Source organism: Triplophysa dalaica, chromosome 1, assembly GCF_015846415.1.
Source record: "Triplophysa dalaica isolate WHDGS20190420 chromosome 1, ASM1584641v1, whole genome shotgun sequence".
NCBI lineage: Eukaryota > Metazoa > Chordata > Actinopteri > Cypriniformes > Nemacheilidae > Triplophysa > Triplophysa dalaica.
This window is the reverse complement of record NC_079542.1, coordinates 24285011-24308264: the sequence shown is the minus strand read 5'-3', so window position 1 is coordinate 24308264 and position 23254 is coordinate 24285011. Positions and strand designations below refer to the sequence as shown.

Below are 23254 nucleotides of genomic sequence, written 5' to 3'. Positions count from 1 at the left end.
GGTATTTTCCGCCGGTTTGGGAAATATTTTATTTATTTTTTGCAATTTCTTTCGTACACAGAGTATTTGTAAGTAATGAAATATAATGCAAATACTTCATTTTGAGTAAATCTTCTTTCGGCAACGAAAGTTGTTATTTCCCACTTAACACCCTCGGAACCTTTCATCAAGACACAAGAATGGTAGGAATTATTTTTCAGTGACAAAGGAACTTCAGTTGCGGTAGAGAAATTGTGGGAATAAATTATTATAGGTGTTTGAATTTCACTTTAATATATTTAGAGTACATTTTACTACATGTGTTTGTAAAACAGAGAAGCCACGATGCTCATTAAAGTCAAGGTAAGATTTGAGCAAAAGCAGCTATTTCATTTAGCATGCGTAACGTTACACTTCTTCACTTCGCTAATTAAATCATTTGTCATAAAATTTAGCAACCCACTGCAGTTTAGAAAAGAGATGTTATTGCTGATATTTTACTCATAGGCAATATTATGAGTATGCAGTGTATTTGAATTATAAACGATGATCTGCATGTGTACATCAGGATGCTGTATATATTTAACGTACATGACTAATAATTGTGTGCAATTTTTAAAGACACTCACTGGCAAAGAAATCGAGATCGACATCGAGCCAACAGACAAGGTAAAATATAACCAACAAACCTTTATCAGTCATTCGTTGATGAGACGAGTAAAGACTGTTTGACTTGTTGTCTGGTTTATTCATTTGATTCATGTTTATGTGCATTTGTCAGGTGGAGAGAATAAAGGAAAGGGTGGAGGAGAAGGAGGGAATACCACCCCAGCAACAGAGACTCATCTACAGTGGAAAACAAATGTAAGACACCACACACACTCCGCTTCTGCTGCTTTGCTTTTATTTTAAACAGCACAAAGCAATGACTAACACTCCATCCATTAACTCATGTACTGCACTGTACCTTTAATAACCGCATCAACTCATCTACTGCACTGTAACTCTAATAGCTAATGTCTGTAACTAATGCACACTCAAGTCACTTGAACTATTGTATAGTCTATATTGATATCTGTTCATAACCACCTGTACATTAATGTTCACAGTATATAGCCTTCTGTTTGTATTGTTCATAGTACATACCGACTGTCATATTTTCATTGTACATGCCCATTGTATAGTATGTTCCTAATATTGTATTCTGTATTTATTCACACTGCACTCAAAAAAATTTTTTTTGCTGTCTGTTCAATTTACTTAACTTGCTTAAGTTAAAACAACACAACTTTTGGAAAATATGGTTAGAACATGATTGTTTTATGTTTAGTCATATAACTGAATCCATTCATGTTGGGACAACATAAAGGAGTTGTGTTGTGTTAACATAAAATAGTTATAATAGGGCAGAGGACTTATATTTCCCAGCATGCTTTGCGTACACTGCATTTTGAGAGCTATTTTCTTAAATAAGTGTTTTATATCGTGCATTTTTCAGTAAAAATAAACACTTGTTAGTGTTTAATGTTCATTTATCTTAAAAGGTTTAAAGAGTTAGTTATATTTTTTAGTTTGGTGGTTACCCTTGTTCAGAAAAGTGTTGCCTTTGGTTAGGTTGGCAGTCTTTAGAGATTACAGAGTTTGTACAAGTTATTCTTGTTGGAAATTTTTTAATGTACATGCCTTTGATATTGAAAAGTAAAGGTAGTCTTTAGAGACTACCTTTAGTAGTCTTTTACACAAGTTATTCTTGTTGGAAAATGTTGTAAAAGTTATTGAAATTATTGAATAAATTCATTGAATAAACAGGAACTGAATGAAACTGTTAAAAATTTAAGTTAGTCCAACATATTATTTTTTTGAGTGTGTATATCCTGTACTTGCTAATTGCACTTCTGGTTAAACCTAAACTACATTTCGTTACACTGTACTTGTATATGTGTAATGACAATAAAGTTGAATCTAATCTAATCTATGTTTTTTAGGAATGATGAGAAAACCGCAGCAGACTACAAGATCCAGGGCGGCTCAGTGTTGCATCTAGTTCTTGCATTAAGAGGTGGGGAAATGCAACAGTATCCTCACAGCTCCCCAACAATGTAAATGCCCGACCTGGCTTGGTTACCTTAGATATACAGTCCAGCTGTGTAATAGCCAATGCTCCTTTTTTGTTTATTTGGGGAAAAAATCGATGTCAATGCCACCCACCTTACTTGGTTAAGGGCATAGGTGTGCTCATTTTGTTAAGTTTATAAAAATTGTTTGAAATCAAGTTAACATGATGTACCAGTTTGTCAATAAACAGTGATTGTGACGAATTTTGTAATGCATTATACATTTTATAATGTTTATTCTTGATTAATTCACCGCATTTAATGAAGGTTACGTTTTAAATAGATCACCAATTTGCAAACTGAGGTTAAAGTCATATTACATTTTGGTTCGACAGTCAAAAACGTTGATCCATGGTTCCTACAGTAGAGGGCGTTATAGTATACTTTTAAAATGGCAAGTCAGCAGAAAATAAGATTCATTTTCTTTGGTTCAGCTTATAGATTTATTTGTTATTTAATCAATACAGTTGAAAGAAATACAAAACTGATAAGAAAAATAAAAACGGGTAAAAACAGTTCACCCCGAGTTAGGTGTCAGTGGTATTTTTGAGCTTTAAATCTTTATAATTTCAGACTGCACATATCGCAATATGAATATGTATCAAAGTTATTTGCTTATTGATTTATATCTTCGTGACAAGGACATTCAATATAATATTAGCATCAATCTTTTGTTACTAATAAATCATGTGCAAGACTGGATAGCCTTCAGTAATCCACTGTTCAATAGTGTTTGTGGGCTGATAGTCTAAGCCTGTCAGAACTGTGTATATGTTTTCACACACAGTTCTTACTGGCTTAGAGCCTTTAATTGCAGCACTTTCAGCAATGTCTACTACATAAAACATTGTGGTTAGGGTACAGCAGGCAGTGCTGGATACTGAGGCACAGCTCAAGAGCAGCATTAGCAGCACCAAAGATGCTCGGCACCTTGTACAACAACTCTTCTCATGATCTGAATAGAGGACAGGAACTAAAATAAAATTTATGTCTGAGGGAGGGATAGAGACTTCATTTGAAATAGTATTTCTGAAATGTTGGGGGAACAAGCTCATGCAAAATGAATTACACTGCACTGGGCTTAACATTCTACAGCATTTTTACAGCACTTACACATTACAGATTTGGGAAAGAAACAGTTTGCACTTTCCAAAGTTTTACTTAAAAGCCTTACGTGACTGAACACGAAACAGCATTTTAATACCAATATAAAAACACTTAAGTCATGAATTCTTGAACTGGGCAAATATTATTTTGTCAAATTTTAATAAAATGAACATGTTAATTTTTGTTTATTGTTAAGTGTGTTTTAAAATAATCATACATGTGATAAAAATAATGGATTGCCTTTTTTAAAGGTCCCCTGTTTTGCATCTATATTAACATCTATCTGATTAACCCAGCATTACATTAGTATTAAAGATACATTATATATTTCCATTTTTTTCTATTTTCAACATATTTCCTGACTTTTCTGCAACAGTGAATCTACATTTAGATATAAAATGAGAATAACTGAAATAATTAAATTGCATAAAGTTAATTCAGGGGTTATGGATGTGGTTGCAGTGATGTCCACAATATGAATTTACTATTACAACACACTTCACAACGGCCTCATTACGTTTTTGTTAAACACTTTATCTTCAAAAATATTTTTTGACAGTGACAATAACATTAACAATAACTTCATACCGGTTTACGCAAAAGTATTAAGGCAAATAAAATACTTTGAATTGTATAAGAACCAGAGTAACCTGGCTGAAATCTACCCTGAACCACGACGACTGGAATATTTGATCAAAAAGACATCCCAGAGCTATCACTGATGAAAAAAGATGTAAAACAGTGTTTTACTGTGACAGAGAAAAATTATAAGACATGGTCATATTAAGACCACACATATCAAAATTACATTGCAACGAAAAAACGTTTCAAATGCTTTTTTTTTTAAATGACATGGTTGTCAAATTAAAATAAAGTTTTGGCATATAAAAATTCTTTCATATTTAAAGTGTAAAATTAGAGTTCTGAAATAAAAGGAGTTATAAAGAGGGGGATGAGGGGGGTAATAATTAGAACATTAGAATGTACTTAATAATAAATAAATAAATAAACCGCTGCCATTTCAGGTGAAGACTTGTTGTAGTTCCGCATTTTTATGTTAAACCGTAGATCTGCAGAATGGAATTCTAATTCCTAGATTATCAACCCTGTAACTCTTAAAAAATAATGTTTTAGAAATTGTTTTTCACTTCAAACCTTTGCAAGACAGTGTTTATAGACATTCTTTAGCTTCAGAGCTTTATCAAGCATTGTAATGTTTTAATTATTTTGCACAGCCAACAGAAGTGATTGCTCAGATACTGGCAACTAGAGAGAACACAGAACGTGTAACTAAGACTGCTACAGCAGTTAGTCAGCAGCCTTTAGTCTCTCTCCTGAGCTTAACCACTGCACTCCAGTGCAACCCCCTCTTTATAACCAGGCAAAGCACGAAAGGCCTAAAACAAACTTAGAGGTATGTGAACAATCTGAGTTTGATTTCCAGTGTCAATAAGAACGGCAGCCGGTATGGGAGTGAATGAGAGTATGTATCTGTTCAGCAGTCAGCTGACTTCTGGGTGTCTCTGTTCTCTTCTGACAGTGGAGCTGATTGTTCCTTTAGCTCAATTTCTTCACACTCATCATTTTTTGGGGTTTCTGCTGGGTAAACCACTAAGCAGAACTTCTGTCCCAGGTATGTAAACTTATCTAAGAGACAAAAACAGGTTAATTTCAATATGTGTATACTTTATTAAAACACTTATATAACATACTTGTATTATATATTATACACTGTACATTTTTCACTTGTAAGAGAACAAGTCATTTTTTCAACTCACTATTTTATAATTTAAATGTTGTTATTTATGGCAACTTGTTAAAATAAGCAATTTCAACTCATTTGTATTAGTTACATCAACACATCACTGGACAAAACAATAAAATAATGATTTGTTCAGTAAAAATATTTTTTTTAAATAAAAAAACACTTTAATGTCAGTCTAAACCAAATCCCTGGTTTTGAATTTATAAATAGTACTCCTCTCTGAAGATACCAGCTTAGACAAGGATTCATTTTCCTCCTGGACCACTCTGTTCAACACCAAAACCTATCTAGTAAAACTGGTCGACCAAATTAGTCCTGCTGGTTAAATTCCACCAGCATCCAAAAACAATATACTCTGCAGTAGGACTGTGTTCTGTTATTTACAAATATACAATTGAAACCAACAACACAGAGGTATCGTCTGCTACTGTATATTTCACTTACCAACAAATGTATCAAAACACTGAGGCTTGTTCTCCCAGTACACGCCCAAGAAATAAACAGGGACACCAGTAAGCATGATGGCCAAGCCAATGCCACACACCACCGGCTCAGAGTACAGAGAGAAAATCAGCAGGAACGCCCAGAACAGTAGGTAGATGACAGGCCACACCAGACTGATCTGTGAAGAGTATGTAGAGATCAAGTTAGCGCTCAGAAAAAATATTTGACAATAGTTAACATTCCATTTTATTTATTCTTAAATGCTAGGTGTGAATGTTTTATAAATAACTGTATAATTAGGTCATCAAACCTGTAAATTAAAACATAATTAGCAGTTCTGGTTCATGGGAAGAGTATTCAAAGAAATAGATTTGCTAAACACACCTACAGTGAATACTGGATTGGCAGTAACAAATCCATATGGTCTGTTGAATAATGTTTTTATGTGGTAATGTTTAAATTTTGTAAAAGAGAAATAATTGACAGGTGGCCTCTTTTCACTATAACAGATTTGCTACTGAGTGTTCAATAATTCACTGTTTTTCACCCAAAAACTTACTTTAATCGGTCGGTGAATGTCTGGTTGTTTAATCCGCAGCACAATCTGCCCAGCGACAGTGACACCGTAGAAAAGGTAGTTGATGAAGCCCACATAGTTGATGAGTGTGTACATGTCACTAGTGCACAGCATCAAAAGCGTGGATATACACTGCATTAGAGACAGAGGACAACAGTATTTAGATCATCTTCATTTGAGAAAAGTCACATAAAACATCATGTAGATGATCAATTTATGCAGGACTTTAAATCAAGTGACTGATATGTGCCTAAAGTTTGAATTCAGAAATTATGTCAAGCTGCATTAAATAATGCAGGACAAGACTTATACATAAGCACTTTAAGAGAGTATATCGATGCTGTCCTCCTGTCCTACCTATCTCCATATTTTGTCTTTTTGTATATCATTGCTATTAGTCACCCTCATATTTGTCACTGGGTATTTAAATGTGCTTGTCAACTTTTTTCAATTTTCTGAAAAACAGCAAATTTGGACCTCCGAGGTTGCAGAAGGACAGCAACTATATCAGATATATGAGGAAAGATACTCACCGTAAAGAGCAGAGCCGGAATTGGGGTGCAGCGCTTCACATGAATCATAGCCAGTAGGCTTGGCAGATGGCCTTCACGTGCACCCGCGAAGAACAGCCTGAACAAAATGAGCACAATCCAGAGATACTGTTATCCAGAGTGCTATTACTTTCAGTGAAGGGAAGCATATAAAGAACAACAAACACAGAGACAGACTGCGAGTCTTGGATGTAAAGAACACTATTAGATGGAAAACTTTAGTTTAAGCCCAAAATAAAAGTCCTTGAGTTTCATGTATGAACAAATCATAGATGGATGGTTGAATCTATGGATGGAGGGAGGAGGGACTGACCGAGAGGATGTGAAAAGGGAGCCGTTGACCCCCCCAAATGTGGACAAGGCCACAGAGATGGGCATGATCCATGACATCACTCCCAACAGCTTCTCACCAAACGTCTGGGAGAGAGCAACAGAGTGGTGAGGAAAAGAGAAACAAGCAGAGGAATACAGGACATCGGTTGAATACATGCATTATCTGTATAATCTGTGTTTCATTGAGGATTCATGAAGGGCATTGGAACAGAATACAGAAGATTCTGGAGTCTGATATATCCATATATTTGGATATTGCCTGGCATCATACCAAGTATCAATCAAAATAGCTTTAAAAATTGATACTTGTCAAAGAATCTCATGCATAAAGCAAAACAATAAAAGCTAAAATTAGTCATTGACGCATATATAAGTAAATAAAAAGATAAAAAGATTCCATCTGTGAAAATCTGGTAGCATCTGCTTGGTGTTTTGGCTTGTGATGGTAAGATGATTAGAGTTTACTCACCACAGCAACAGCATTAGAAGCCAGCAGCTCCTGAGGACTCATGGCAGTGACGTAAGCAATGTTAGCAAAAACATACACGAAAGTCACAAGGGGTATGGAGATAAAGATAGCACGGGGGAGGTTTCTGTAAGGAATGATCAAAGAGAAATGTCAAAACCCTCCAAAAACTTGGTCAAAAACAATTTGCTTTCAGTGTGTAAAATTCACCAGTGATTCTGTGTCATAATAATAATTCAGTTTAATAAACTCCTGACCATTCTTATCATTTACAAGGTTTACTGAACCAAAGGCTGCCCTTTTGGAATATATTAGTAATGTTTGACTTGTTAACACTTATTAAATATTGACGACAGTGTATTGAATTACTGTTAGCAGGTCAGGATAGAGTTGGCTTACACATATGGGTCAACCAGTTCCTCCGTGACATAATTGAGAAAGTTCCAGCCGCCGTAGGCAAATGAGCCCTGTAGAAATGCCAAAGCGATCAGACCAACATCATAGTCTTGAAATGGCTCGAAAGCATTGGCCGGTTCCAACCAGTAATACTCGCCTGGAGAAGGAAGAAAAGAAAAAAAACTTTTATGAATAATTGCTTGTTATAACATACTTTGTGATGACTAGTTAGTTAGTTAGTCAAAAACAGTTTACAATATAGTAACTTCAAGCACAATGGCGCTTGAGCAACTGAGGGGGTCAGGATTCCCAGTCAAGGATCACAGTTCATAAAAATCCAGCTCAACCAGATAAAATAAAAACTGTGCTTTAGAACATTGCAGTTGGTTCCAACCTTGTCCCAAAATGTTTTTGCGGGCCCACCAAGTGGTTAAAAACTGAATGACATATTCCCCCCCCAAAAAAAACCTTCCAACAATTACTTGGTTTCATGTCATTCCAAAGCTGTACGACTCTCTTCTGCAGGAATTATAAAAATGTTTTTTGAAGAACATTGGAAACCAAGCAACATTGGCATTTATTGACTTCCGTTGAATGCACACATTTCTCAAAATATATTATTTTGTGTTCTACTTAAGAAACAGCCATTTACAGGTTTGGAAAGACATGATTCTAAATAAATGATGACAGCATTTTTTTTGGTGAACTGTCCATTTAGACCAATATGACCTTGTTTAGCAACAGGGGGTCCCACCACTTTAAACTAGTTTTAACAAGACTGCCGCACTGTGCTTTCAATCTTTATGTTCCCAAAGCCACTGGACTTATAGCACATTTCTGTGTCAGGTCTTTGTCTCACATGACCCCTTTCTGAAGGTCCAGCGTAACCCAGAACAGTCGACATAAGAGAAAAGCCAATGCCAACTAACCTAAATCCAGTTTTCTTTAGAGCTTCTACATGGAATAACACCTGTCACTCTAATAAAATAAGGACAGTATCTGAGCTAACAGGCCATCAGCAGTGTGATCATTACTGAATCCTCTCTGCCGCACCAGCTGCAAAGACAGCATTATCTGTGTTATTCTTTATTAGAACCTTTGAACCTACTGAAATCTGTTGAGACAACAAGGCAGAAAGGGGAAGTGCTGTGCTATCAGTTTTTCTGGAGATTTTACTAAGCTTCGGGAGGTGAAGCAATGGGATGGAGTCTCCCATAAGCATTCCACAACTCTACAAACCCACGTACATGCACTTGACCAAACAGACTTACTCATGCCAAATTCAGACAAGAATATAGGAAGCAGTCAATAATATAGCGTGCACAGATAAATAATGTTTCTCATATATTTGTTATCACACACGACGTAAACAGATGGTGCTTACCCTTGCAGATTTGCACGATGCCCATGATGATGATGAGAATGAGGGCCAGGAGTTTCCCCGCGGTGAAGATATCCTGTACTCGTGTTGCCCAGCGCACGCTAGAGCAGTTCACCCATGTCAGGAGTACTGCAACACCGAGCAATGTACAATGTTGAATACACACACAAACTATGAACTATCAGTGGGATTAAAGAACTCGCAATGCAATATTTGCAATATTTAAGCATTGTGAGCCAATACTAAACACATAAGATCAGATATGATCTTCGGATGTTAAACCAATAATATAATTTTTTAAAGATCATTTCAAATGTTTCCAATTGTCATTTTATCAGCATTTCTAGAGGTATTGTGGCCTTAACAGTCCACTGTCTATTCAATTTCAACAAAATCAAACCTCAGGAATGACATAAAGTCATCCAACAGCAATTTGAAAGACTGACAGCATGATAAGACACATGACAACTGTGATAAAAAGGTTATCATATAGAAAATACTTTTTAACTTTTCCTAATTACGTGTTAAAATATAACTGTTCTACTGCTTAAAAGTGAAAAGTGAATCTTCTTTGAGGTCTGAAATTATACAAAGCATCTTTTCTGTTATTTTGTTCTGTTTGTCCAGTTTTCATTTTCTGCAAATAATTGCAAATAGGAACAATATATTTAGTTGATATTTAGGAGAAATATTGTTATTAGTTCACAGGATGAAACAAAAAAAATGATCTAAACACATACTTCTAAATAGTATAAATAGTAAATATAAAGCGAAAATGATCTCTTAATTTTTTCTGCAAATGTACATTTAAAAAATATATGCAAGTATAAGCATAAGGTTTTTCTTAAAGCCTACATTTAACCTAAAGACCATGTTATTGGTCAACTACCATTACATTCAAAATAACTTTTATTACATGCATTTACACAAACGCACTTCAGGTGACATGTGACAGACATATTTGGTTATAAAATCAGGGCATATAAAACCTGCCAATTCAATGTACCATGAAAGTAAACTTTGACTCCTTGGCTTTCAGAAACATGCAGAATAAGCAAAACCATTTCTTCATGATTTTATGTATGAACACTTCACATACAATCTAGCCGACAAGCAGGATCTACAGACATTGTTCTGAGCATTTGATAAAACTTTTAACAGAACAATTAACTACAAAGCTGTTTTGAGTGTAAACAGAGTCGGTGTGCGACGGCCAAACACAGCAAGAGTTTGGCTCTCAGTCTGTGTAAAACTGCTCACACCTGGTAACAGCGGGAGTCATGTGTATTCACAACAGAGTCACCGACATTACAATGAGTCAAGTGAACGAGGCTGGTATATTGTTACATGAAAGAACTCTGATAATTACTAAAAATAACCAAAGACACACAAACAATCAATACCATCCCAATTCAAAATCACAAATAAAACACAGCTTTGTTTTTGTTTATTTTTGAACACATCCTTATATTTGTGTGAAAAGAACACTGTCTAGCTGAACAGAGCCATGACATGCACTCAACTGATCCCAAGCTTCTTTTGAGATTATGGCAATGCATTTTGGGATATAGACCGAAGGGAATGTCTTTAAGGGTGAGGCCAGGACTTGTTTTTGAAACTTTTTGTGAAAGAAAGAAATGAGAGGAAGATTGAACACAGTCCAACTGTTCAATGTTAAACATTCAAGGCAATATTTTACACATTTTCGTGGAACTCCAATCTAACACAAGTTTAGGGAAGCACATACAGCCCATAACAACAGGAATCTTGCATCCATAAGCTGCTTACACTGGAGGTCAAACACACACACACGCACGCACGCACACACACACACAGACACACACACACACACAAACACACACATTTATCCCCTAGCAATTCTAAGATTTCTTTGACTAAATTAAAAGCAGAATCATGTGCTTAATATTTTGTAACATTAAACAGCCAGCTAATACAACAACCCACACAAGCTTTGTTCTTAAACCTAGTGAGTCTAAATGGAATTGAGTTTTAGGTTGATGCAGACAGCAGAGAGACTGGCACGTGATTGTTAATAAAAATATCTGCTGTAGTGATCATATGTTCACAAGTTGTAATGCTTTTTTCCAAAGAAAGAATATTAAAAATACTTTTTTAGGTTTAATGTTGGTTAAATAAGGTTCAGTTTTAAAATATTTTAAATGGATTTTCAAACCTAAAGCATTACTTTATCGCATTTCACATTTTCTTTAATACCGTTCAGCACTAATGTGAAGCACACAGCACACTTGGATTCCCAATTAGTTTCAATGGTTCAACTGGTGTTAGCATGTTACAGCATTTTAGCATGTTGCTAGTTATGTTAAAATGTTTGAATATTTATATTTTGTTAACGTACAATAAATAATTGTAAATTGTGTTTATTTGCTGAAAACTCAGCACTAGCATATAGTTGGCATGTCAAAACTTTTAGTTGTTTTCCATCCATTTAACATTTTGCCTTATAGGGATACTCCACCTAAAAATGAAAATGTCATGAATTACTCACCCTCTAGTTGTTCCTAACCAGTATAAATGTCTTTTTACGGGTGAATGAAGAAATATATTTGGAAGAATTGTAACAACTGACACTTCTGGGGCATAATTGATTACTATAGTAGCACAAATTATTGACATTTTTTTCCTGTAGAACACAAAGGAAGATATATTAAACTGTTCTGGGGCACATTTGAACACAATTTTTTCTACTATGGTAGTCAATGATGCCCCACAACTGTCAGTTGCTAATATTCCTCAAAATATCTATTTTCATGTCCAGCCAAAAAAAGAAATTCATACAGGAATTATTTTTTTGGGGTGAAATATCCCTTTAAGAGACACAAGGGTAACTATTACATCTCAAATTTTGAGTGTGTTTATTTTGTGGTTTCCCTTTTTTTGGAAAATGAACCAGAAATAATGATGAATTGTACTTTACCTTCACATTATTTAGTTATAAAATGTAACTAGATACCACAGTTACTTTGTTATAATATATTCTTTAGGCAACGATAATCATGTTTTCACTATCTGATATTGTGACAGCCTAAGTATATTATCTTGGACTGATTTTAAGGGCTGAACGTGTCACAATTCCTCACTAAACTGCCTTTTTCTTTGAGTAATACATGAAATACTGCTAAAAAGCATGTAAAATTATAAATGTTAAAAAGCAACATAAAAAACTGCATAAAAACTATACCTATACTAGGCAGGAATACGCCTATACAGTACTCTTTTAAACGTTCACTACACAGGCAGCCAACTGGGTTTTGGCACAACCACAAACATCTAACTATAAAGCCTTTTCTCAGAATTGCAGTACTAGTTCAAGAATTGCAGGTACAAAGGAGTCAAGTAAAAGAACAAAGTCATCCTGTAAAACAGTGCTATAGTGTCCACTTTTTCCCTTTCATTAACTTCCTGTCGCTCTCTAAACAAAACAAAAGCAAAGCTAAAGAAGCAGAAAAAAGGCAACATCTGGCCAGTTCATATTATAGGACAACAAGTACTTTCTAGTCTAGCACAATGCTTTGATGTCCCACTGCCTCATGGGACAAAGTTGAGAAGCAATGATGAATGCTGGGTAAGCTACTGTACTAAGATGTAATGTTTTAGTGCCGTCTAGTCCATTTAGATAAAGAGTTGAGAACTGTCTTACAAGACAAACACTAAATAGTAAATCATTAAACATCTTGCATAGTTCCCCTATTATGCCCTTATATCACCTGTAACATGTCCTTTACTTGATATCTGTCTTTCTTTCTCTGTGTATCTGTTTGTTTATCTACACACAGCCTGCAGTATTTGAAGCTCCAGTGTGAAGTCTGTAGAAAGGCCACACTCCAGGCTTCTTGACGCCACGAAGAACCATCATGCAATTTATCATTACACATCCCTCTCTCCTTCCGTCTCATCCCTCTCTAAACACCTTTCCACAACCCTTACATCCCTTTTTCTCATGTGTGCCTTTATTCTCATTGATTCACACATCAAGCCATCTTTTCCAGTCCTTGAATGTTCCTTTGTTAATTCTCTCATTCCACTGTGAATTGACCCCATGGCCAAATGTGAGAGACTTTGTCTACAAAGTTATGTCGCAAAGTAGCATTTTTCCCGACAACAGTGTGTATGTGTTATCAGAAAAAAATGCCTAAAGTACACAAATGTTGACAACAAGTAAATCACAACCAGATGTGGAAACAGTGATTGTGTAAGTTCTTCTAAGATGAGTAAAAAGTAAGATTTATTTTGATCTTCTTAAAACTGTTCTGACGAGACCTCAAGACTTTATGCTTTCTGCCTCTGATGTGAAGTGTGTTAGCTCTTCAATACAAGCACCAAATAAATCTGTGAGACATTGTTACCAAATACTTTCTCTATCTGCTATTGGTTTGTGAAAGAGAAGCCTAAAGCAATAGCAATAGTAATGCAAACATTCTGTTAAAAGTAGAGATTTCATTGTTTCTTTACGGTACTCACAAAGGCAGATGGCAGCAAGTACCCTCAGCCCAATCTCAGGGGGGAAGCAGGTGGGAAACAGGGGCTGCAGAACATAGTTGGAGAAGGTGAGAGCGATGACAGCCTGATTTGTTGGGTAGATCACCAAGACAGCAATCCACAACCGCAGAAACCTGTAGAACCCAGATGTTAGAACATCTAACATAACACATATATAGAGCATAAACATATAACAATAGTCCCATTCTTAATACAGTACATGTATATAGGGCTTATGACTTCCCACACTCAACGTCATTGTTAAAGCTGCCCTTGTGATAAGCAAGTATTGTTGGCATATTAACAATTCCCCATGGCTCATTACAATTACCTGAGCAGAGAGCAGACTGGGAGCAGTGATTCTAACATTGTTAACATGCCAGTTCCTATCAAATGAGGGATAATGGTGTTTCCACATTTACAAAAAAAGATTACACGCAGTATACATACTGCTATAAAAACATGGCATTTGGAAGAATTGAATGTCAGTCTTCATAAGCTTCAACTCATTTGCTTATTCTGTTACTGCCAGCATATATTTTAACCTGGTGAGGCTTTACTCGAGACAATTTTGTATCTGAGCAAAGATCTCCCCAATCTTGCTCATCAAGGAACTACCATGTCAAAATGACCCAAACAACTTGGACCAGTATTATTATTGCTCAAGGCACCTGCTTACAAATGAAAAGTAAGGTTACAGTTTCAAGCAATAATACTTTATGATAGAGCTGGATAAAGACGGAAGCGGCTACTTGACTAGTCTTCACTACAAAATTCATCTTACCCCGCCAGCCCTCCGAAGATGTCCTTGACATAAGAATAGTCACCTCCGGATTTGGGAATAGTGACACCCAGCTCGGCGTAGCAGAGCGCACCAATTGCTGTGATGACACCTGTAACGATCCATACGATGAGAGCCAGGCCCACTGAACTGGCATTTTCCAACACTCCCTTTGGACTGACAAAGATTCCAGATCCAATGATGTTACCTGCAAGATTGAACACATAGAGTAAGACTTTGAATCTAAAAAAAGATTACAAACAGAGGGTCCAGGGCCCCAGGGTGTCTGAATGTCAGGAACCACCTGCTAAGTGGTCAGCTGAGGCCCAGATTTTGGAACAAAGCCACTGCAGATGTAAAACAGACGAATTTTGCTCGATTTTGGCATAATGTGAAACAAATAATTAATCATTTAAATTTCTAGTCAACAGTTACAGTGCCCAAAGACCGTATCGTAGCTTTGATATTCTTTGAATTGTGACTTTATCACTCTCAAGGGCATTAAACATACTAAAATGTGTAACAGAGCACTATTTGAAGAGTAAGAGATAAAGTACAGCTCGAATGTTATGATTTAATCCATCAATGGACACCATGACCTCCATCTCTCTAAAAGTGCTGGTTATAACAGACCTATAGCTCTGGGTGAATTTATTTTATTTACAGCCATTTGAAAAAAAAACATTGTTTGAAGTAAAGGATTAACTTTGCTTAATCAGGCATGCACAGGATAAAACGGTGTACAGTAAACCACAATTTGTCGAGTCAGTACTCAGGTTGAGTAATGGACTACACAGCGCAAACATATAAGGGGAGGGGTCGGGGTGAGCACATTTGAGCCTGCTGTTACAGAAAGGTCTTTTTGACCCTTGTTTTATTACATCTTCACAGCTGAAAGCACTAGAAACCAATCCAGAAATCCCAGACGCTTCTTTCTTTCTTAAATTGTAACATAAACAGTTACGATGGAATGACAGAACGGGTCACACATCAGGAATATTTCTACCAAAACCCTGTGATGAGCTCACAAACATAGAGGACATAGGTCAAAAGTGACCAAGTCTTCTACAAGTAGGAGACCCTCATGTGACTCAAGACAAACAGGACAAAGACCAAACCCTACTGAAGCAGAAATTGCTGATCTGGTATGTACTGTAACCCCACATCAGATAGTTAAATAGAGAGTCATTATCAAAGCCTTTTAAACGTGTTCTCGTCCTCTACAATTCGCCTACACACGTCTTTGCCGATAACACGGCTGATGATGGAAATTCAGGTTAGGGTGATGAATGAGCCGCCTTTTTTCTTACTGGAGGATTTTCTTTTGGGGATCGTCATTGTGATTAATGTTCTGTGAATCATGTTGGATTGTGTCTGCTCAACACAGACACTGTAAGCAAGTAATCACATGTTTTCAACTGCAACCCATGCATTTCACATGATGCATTTTCAGCATAATCCCACATAAATCCAAATCCATAAAGCTTTATCAGATCATTCAGCTTCTGTTTTATTCTGTGCTCTCAAACAGGTCAGCCAGGATATAATTATCTCAAACTTCGACATCAAAGTACAAGTTACACAACTTTACATATTCTAAGGCGTTTCTTACTTTTTTCAAAGCGTTTTTTAAACTGTAGGGGATTGTTCTTGTTTCAGCCGGCTTGCGTGTTTTGTAGTATCAACTGACAATAGCGAAATCAGCAGGAAATACTGACATCAACAGGTTTCATGCTGGGATCTTTAAAACAGAGCGATAGATCATTGTGCAAACTTACATGGAGGGGTCATGCTGACTCAACTGGAACAAAAATGCAGATGAATTTCCTGTTCATACAGCATCCTTTTAATTCCCTATTGGCAACATAATTCTGGATTCCAGTTTTTTAATCTACTCTTGCACTTATCATATTGTGTTAAACCCTGATCACATCAAAGCATAAGAATTTAATTTCTTTGTCCAGTAAAGGCCAGAGCTGGGTGTCAGCAGTAAGAGTATGTAAATGTGTCTCAATATGGAATCTGTAGAAATGAAGTCATGCCTTTCAAGTAAACAAACTAATTGGCTTTTTGGCCAACCCACATTCAAATACATGGGAGCTGTAATTGTATGTCTAAAGCTTGGGCTGTTGCTACGGTAAGATGTCTGAGTGACTGGCCCTGAAGGGACTTCTATATCAGTTTGTCAGTACAATGACTCGTAAATCAATTCATTGTGCAGAAACGTTACATTCTCCACTGCTTCCGTTTTATTACTCTTGCCAACATGATTGCTGAGGCGAATCCCTCTAAACCGTCTCATTGATTTTTTTGTATGCCTCTATTAATCTGACTGTTCCAGTAAAAAAAAATCCCTCATAAAATTTTTAGAGTTAATTGGCTAATGAAGAAAGACATCAATACAGAATAGCCATTTTTCCTTTCAAGATTCCTCTAATATGATGACATCTCGTATGCTTTACTACAGCAGGATGTATTTACTACAGTCACTAAATTTAGTGTAAATAGTGAAGATGGTTTTCTATTGCCTTAACAACTAAACAACAAACAATATATCCTTCACACGGTTGTGTCTTTGGAAACTCACTTCTAGACACTGAAAGTGTAGGTTTCAGTTCCACATAGAGATGGAACTAAGAAAGTAAACAAGACAAAGACATTGCTCTTTAATTAAAATACAATCACGTTTCAATATTGATTATATTCAAGAATTTACTTTTGCATTCCATTCTTAATCCACTCACAAGAAACTTAACAAGTGACCCACCATCTAAATCCCTAACCTTTGATACGTGATAGTATTAGATCAAGATCTTGTGTAAGAAAGAGAAATGAAAGTGCATGCCATAAAATATATATGGTGTTGCTGACTGGTCATATCTAGTTTGGCATTGCTCAAGCTTTGCAGACAGTTCCACAATGCACCAACCCTGCTAAAAACAACAGAAACATCCCTGAAATTCTAATGGATTTAATGACTGCAATAGATAGTTTTTTTGTTTTATTAGAAACTGAAAGTCTTTGCTGTCAATGTTGTATTCTGTTAGTGAGATGTTACCTGGCCGATGGGAACCAACAGAACCTCTTACAACTCAATAATACTACCCAAAATACACAATTTGGTTTAAATGGTAAAACGCTAAAGTATTGTAAAGGAATTTATGGAAGCCATTAGATTTGTATTGATTCCATTAGAATTTCTGTTATGGTTTCAATATACACAAATTGGCACAATCTCATTTTGCACCCCATCTGTGTGATACATGGAGCAAAAGGGATTTGTGCATTTGCATCTGCGAGAATAATCCTGACCTGCTTTCTTTATGAAGTCTCTAATCGTAAATGAAAAGAGTACATGAGTTTAGATTAAATAAGTATGCTGGTCAGCTACATTGACAATCTCTTACAAAAATGAATCATGGTTTTATAACAGATAAATTATAACCTTACTTCTAAGATCTGATGGCTTTGTTGTTTCCAGGCAGACCGATAAAGAACTCGACACGCACGTCTCCTGGAAATCCTGGGAAATTAAACCAGTCAAAGAACATCTTCGAACGTGCTGAAGTGTATCCAGAAAAGTGTGCCATATGTGTGCATCAGAAGTTCAGCCAACAGATCGTGAGCGTGACGTTTGAGGCTGAGACTAATAAAACCGTGGCTAAAAGAAAATAACCATAATTATGGTCTTGAAAACTGATTTATTACTGACTGAGTCATTTATATTTAATTAAAAAAAATTACATACCTGATGACGAAGGTATGACAGCCGTATACCACGCCATATAATTGATGCAAGGTCTAGGAGAATTTATACAGAATGCCCTGTCTAGGCTCTGCCCCAATATGGGTTTGTTCGTCTGGTTGTTTTAAGTCAGTCTGGTTGTTTGACGAGAAAGAGATGAAATGAAGTTGGATTAAACGCATTAAGAATCGGAACGTGTGGAATTGAGCAATAAAAGGATAATTTGTTAACTATTGGCAAAACCATGGTTTTACTACAGCAATTGGTTTAACTACGTTTTTTGAAAATCAGTTATTTTGTAGGAACCATGGCTTTACTACTGTAGCCTTATTTTATTTTATTTTTTAACTGGGAATTTTGTAAGGGTTGTCAACGTAGCTGACCAGCATACTTATTTAAACTGAACCAATGTATTCTATTACGATAAGTTATACCACTTGGGATGATTCTCACAGACTTTTCCACTTGCGCATTAGGGTGCCGCCTACTGGGCGCCAAAACTAGCTTGTTTGGCCTCTGCAATTGCATAAATCACTTTTGCTCCATATATCACACAGATATGGGATGTAAAATGAGAGAGTGTGCCAGAGACTCAAAGCAGATTCAAGGAGTTGTAGTTATGTTCTTAGAAACATGTCCAATAATGAAACCTTTAATTTGTGAGAAAATATTTTAAAAGCATTCAACTTTTATCGCATAAATTCATAAACTGATTTGCGAAAGTGCAAAACTCGTCTGTGAATGCAAGTCTTTTGGGGCAGGTGTGTGAATGTGTTTTGCACCATATTTACTGCAGCAGTTATAGCAAAAAATGTGAATGCATGAGTATTTGTGCTGTGCTTGTGGGAGGGAAAAAAAATCAAAATTCCACTCTCACAGGCGCTCATTTGTTTTTAGACCAAAAACACCTTTATAGAAAAGCACCTACGTAAAGCATGTTAAATGTTTCTCAACCAAAACTCTCAAAGGCACCTGTCTGCACATTCTTTCCATTCTAACAATCCCCACTTACCAGCATGGATCCAGCAAAGCCGAGATAAAAAAATGGGGCTAAAACCATCAAAATAAACCTTTCAGGATCATGCATAATTTCCATTTGCTAAGGGTTCAGTGCAAAGGTTAGTAAGGACGAGAATGGCAGCAGTTATAAAGTATTCTGGGAAATGTAATGAAGCACACCAAGAACAAAGACTTGTGGAAAGCTTTAAATGAACCGAAGCGACAATCACCTGATAATGATGTTCACGTGGGGCCGAATCTAAGCATGTGAATGTGTGTCCAGATCAAGGTTGCTGGAGAGGATTATCATACTGCAGTTAAAATATGGGTTGGGATTATCTCGGGAGGGTTGGTGTTATCTGGTGTTGTTTCTGATTAAATCCTATCGTCAACAAAAATGTTTATTGCTTAATGTTGCAACAAATTAAAAGTGTACTTGAAGAGAGTTCAATCACTCTGTGCACTTGTTCTGTCTAGCATAAAAGACTTCCAAGTTAGTTTTAGCAGGTCAGATGGATCAGTAGTATCTAAAACAAATCCATATTGTTCTATTGGCAGGCAACAACTGTGTATAATATACTGTAAAGAATGATTAAAGGATTAATTTACCTTCAAAATGAAAATACTGTCATCATTTACACACCCTTTTGAGATTTCAAACCTGTATGACTTTCTTTCTACTGCACAACACAAAATAAGATATTTTGATAAATGTTGGTAACAGAACAGCACAGCCCCCCATACACTTCTATAAGAACCAATGCAAGTAAATGGGGGGATGTTAACAACATTCTTCAAAATATCTTCTTTTGTGTTCTGCGGAAGGTAGAAAGTCATACAGGTTTGAAATGACAAGGGGGTGAGTAAATGATGACAGAATTTTTAATTTGAAGGTTAACCACTCCTTTAAGAAACATGAGCCAGACAGACAGACAGACAGAGAGAGAGAGAGAGAGAGAGAGAGAGATACAGAGGTACAGACTCAGTGGACATAAACTCACAATGAAGACAGGCAGAAACATACAAACATGGCTGCCACAGCACCGGAGACTGTGTCCGCACTGTGATCTCAACAAATTGAGACGAAACTCCACATCCTAACAAAATGCACAAAATACATGGATATATGGACTTAGTTTTATGAAAAAATCGATATAAAAGTAAATCAGTAGCAAAACTTGAGAGGAAGTAGATTTCGATTTGTGAACTTGTAAAGTAAGTATTTGTACCTGTACACTAAAATGTACACTCACAGCCCCAATGTGAAAACTTGTAAAATAAAAAACTGAAGTTGAATGTTGACTCAACTCACAGATCTGTCTGCGGAATTTGAAGTTAAAGAAATATTGTCATAAATGTGTAAACTGACATTTATAAAATACATTGGCAGATACAAATGTATTGCGCATATTTACACAGTTTCCTAGATTTGATTTGAATTGCAAGCACAAATAGGCATCTACAACCTCTCAAACCTGTCACTGCAGTTTCAAATCTTCCCGCCTTGACTTTTGCTACTACTTTCGAGATAAACCCGTTGCAAAACTAAACTATACCTATTACATGAATTATACTATCTTTAATAGATAACACTCCTTAATGTATTTTAATGATATCACTCTGTATAGGCCTTATATCAATATTCCGTTATTTAATATTGATCATTATCATCAGCAAACTTGCTTCAGCTAAATTAGATTGTTAATTCGGTTGCTAATTTATACATCACCCTTATCAGATTGACAATATGTCTGCCTGTCTCAACAAAAGAAAAAAATACGAATCTGCCTTGACCTGATGTATATGTAGATAACATTATATTACTGCATATTTACATTACAGCATTTGGCAGACGCTTTTATCCAAAGCAACTTACATTGCTTTATCCTATACATTTTACATAGGTATTTGCAATCACCTGGAATCGAACCCACAACCTTAACACAATGCTCTTACCACTGAGCTATGACTTTATTCTGCTACAAATGTATATTTTGCGTTTGTAAATCTTGGTTTAAACTAGGCTATACCTTATTTCTGTTTTTTATATATTTACATATACCACTTCTATTCTAAGTAAAAAAAATGATCTTCCTCCACCACAGTACAAAGTACTTCATTGAAACACCTCTATAGTACAAAGGTTTCCAAGTCCTTCATCCCCTTATAGTAACTGAACTCAACTGAAATTCTTGATTTAATAAAGACCTTAAAATACACCTGAACATCTTGGCAATGTAAATTACTTATTCTTTTTCTCCTTTAAATGTATATAGCCATTTTTGCTTGTCCAACCATAAAGTTGATAAGCTGCCATTTGAATCTTTGATTGCGGTTGTAACCAGCCCCCAGAATAAAAGCATCAAAAGTGAAATTTTCCCCAAAACGTAAAAACTACTGTCCCAAGAAAACGAATAAAGGTTCAAGCCTGTTACACTCCAGAAAACAATGAAAGATTGAGAGAGAGAGAGAGAGAGAGAGAGAGAGAGAGACCAATGGAAACTCCATCCAGCAGGTGACCCCCTTAGAGATGGTTTGGTCTTTTTCAAGGGCATTGCAGGGCACTTTGATTATAACTTATCTTTAATCGGAAATGTCTACTGTGAAGAAACAACACCACGCGCTTATATTACAGAAGTCTATTGAATCGCATGGATCATTTGTGTTGCGAAATTAAGACCGCTTTCCAGTCTCATTAATATTTATATGCCCCCTTATATTTAATATGTATATGTCCAGAGCGATGGAAATAGCGAGGCGATGTTTTTCTATAAACTATATTAAAGCGCATTGTTGACCATTGTTGACATTACAATACGTCTAAAAGTAATAATGTTGCACTCACCAACAATAATACCACAAGCACTGACGAGACCAATCTCCTTCTTCAAAGCCACCGACGACTCTCCTGCAGCCGTCCCTGCGTCCTTCGCTCCATCCCCGCTGCTGCTCGACGCGGCGCTGCCTCTTTGTCTCGGTCCATCTGTCATGCTGCTAATTGAGATGTTCAATGCTCGCTACGACGAGCAAATATTGAACAGAGATGGACGGCTGTCTGATGAAGAATCGCTTATGGGTACCCGTCGGTCAGAGCTCAAATAAAAATGTATATGTCATGCATACATAAATAGCCTTCCACGTTTGCTTTCTTTATTATCTACGCGAAGCTGCTTTCAAACATGTGTCAGTCTGAACGTTATATGTATGTAGAGGCTAATAGAAAGATTAGCAACAAGCAAGATGGGCGATTGCCGTTTAAGGGCAGCTATAAACATTCAGAACAGGGCGCTGTCAATGTCACTGAAATGTTAGATTTCTTTTCCAAACATTCAATGTAATTATCGCACGGAACATTAAATATCTGCACAAATATTCCAGAGGGAACTTCTATGCGTCCGTTTGTTGCAGTCTGGAGTGAAGATTATCCAGGTTTTAATCTTCTGTGTAAGCAAAAAAAAACACGCGTCAAGGTAGCAAAAATCTATTTATTTTGTCGCCCTGTGCCAATAAAACAAGCCTTAATCCGCGTCGCTTCCTTGTTTTTAGTCAGAATTTACAAGCTGAAAGTCTGCTGACAGCGACTCTTGCCAAACGTCTTGGGCAAATCGATGTGCGCGCCGCTGAAAACAGTCGCCTCTCCAAGTGTTATCCAAAGGACCACACTGATCCAATCGCCTACAGTCTGGAATATCCAGTCCATATTATCCCTCTCCTCGCCCGCCTCCATAAATACAGTTGTTCCTCCTCCCCTTCATACGTCACCCTGCTGTTGTTTTTGTGATCTACTCACCTCCCCATAAACCTTTGCCAAACCATTGAGCAGCACATAATTTAATATGACCTACCTAACCTACCTATCATCAGTATAAAAATAATTTCCAATCGTTTTATCCTACAGATGTGAATGTCACTATCAAAATGTATGACCAACGTCAGCAAATGAGCTCGAAAAGCAGAATCAAACAAATGTTGTGTGTGTTATAAATCAAAATGAACAAAAAAATACAGTTATCTTATTTCCTCTCTTGTAATACATTTTTGCTGATCATTATTACAAAGGAACAATTTTCAGCCATCAATGTGTTAAACAGTGGCTAC

The 23254-nt window shown here is 36.4% G+C and overlaps 2 protein-coding genes across 2 annotated transcripts; one reads left to right on the top strand and one right to left on the bottom strand.

Moving 5' to 3' along the window:
• Positions 1–176: 176 nt before the first annotated feature.
• nedd8 (NEDD8 ubiquitin like modifier) lies at positions 177–2297 on the top strand. The gene is made up of 4 exons (XM_056755012.1): positions 177–342; positions 601–648; positions 761–843; positions 1965–2297. Exons 1-4 carry the CDS (start codon positions 325–327, stop codon positions 2080–2082), a joined length of 267 nt encoding a protein of 88 aa, XP_056610990.1. The 5' UTR covers positions 177–324; the 3' UTR covers positions 2083–2297.
• Positions 2298–2512: 215 nt separating this feature from the next.
• Positions 2513–22867, bottom strand: slc7a8a (solute carrier family 7 member 8a). Its single transcript, XM_056754973.1, has 11 exons — positions 22002–22867; positions 14416–14620; positions 13614–13765; positions 9117–9242; positions 7736–7889; positions 7340–7463; positions 6851–6954; positions 6520–6616; positions 5969–6118; positions 5410–5587; positions 2513–4847 (listed from the first exon to the last, which is right to left on the bottom strand). The coding sequence occupies exons 1-11, from the start codon at positions 22144–22146 to the stop codon at positions 4696–4698; spliced, it is 1587 nt and encodes a 528-aa protein (XP_056610951.1). The 5' UTR covers positions 22147–22867; the 3' UTR covers positions 2513–4695.
• Positions 22868–23254: the final 387 nt, after the last annotated feature.

Bases quoted from the DNA above. Each gene is read 5' to 3' on its own strand.
- slc7a8a (XM_056754973.1), bottom strand. From the start codon at position 22,146: ATGACAGATGGACCGAGACAAAGAGGCAGCGCCGCGTCGAGCAGCAGC. The intron at 6,617-6,850 runs GTCAGTCCCTCC...CATTTTGTTCAG, and splicing joins TCCCTTTTCACATCCTCTCG to GCTGTTCTTCGCGGGTGCAC. The intron at 5,588-5,968 runs GTAAGTTTTTGG...TACTCTTCACAG, and splicing joins ACATTCACCGACCGATTAAA to ATCAGTCTGGTGTGGCCTGT.
- nedd8 (XM_056755012.1), top strand. The intron at 649-760 runs GTAAAATATAAC...TGCATTTGTCAG, and splicing joins ACATCGAGCCAACAGACAAG to GTGGAGAGAATAAAGGAAAG. The intron at 844-1,964 runs GTAAGACACCAC...TATGTTTTTTAG, and splicing joins ATCTACAGTGGAAAACAAAT to GAATGATGAGAAAACCGCAG.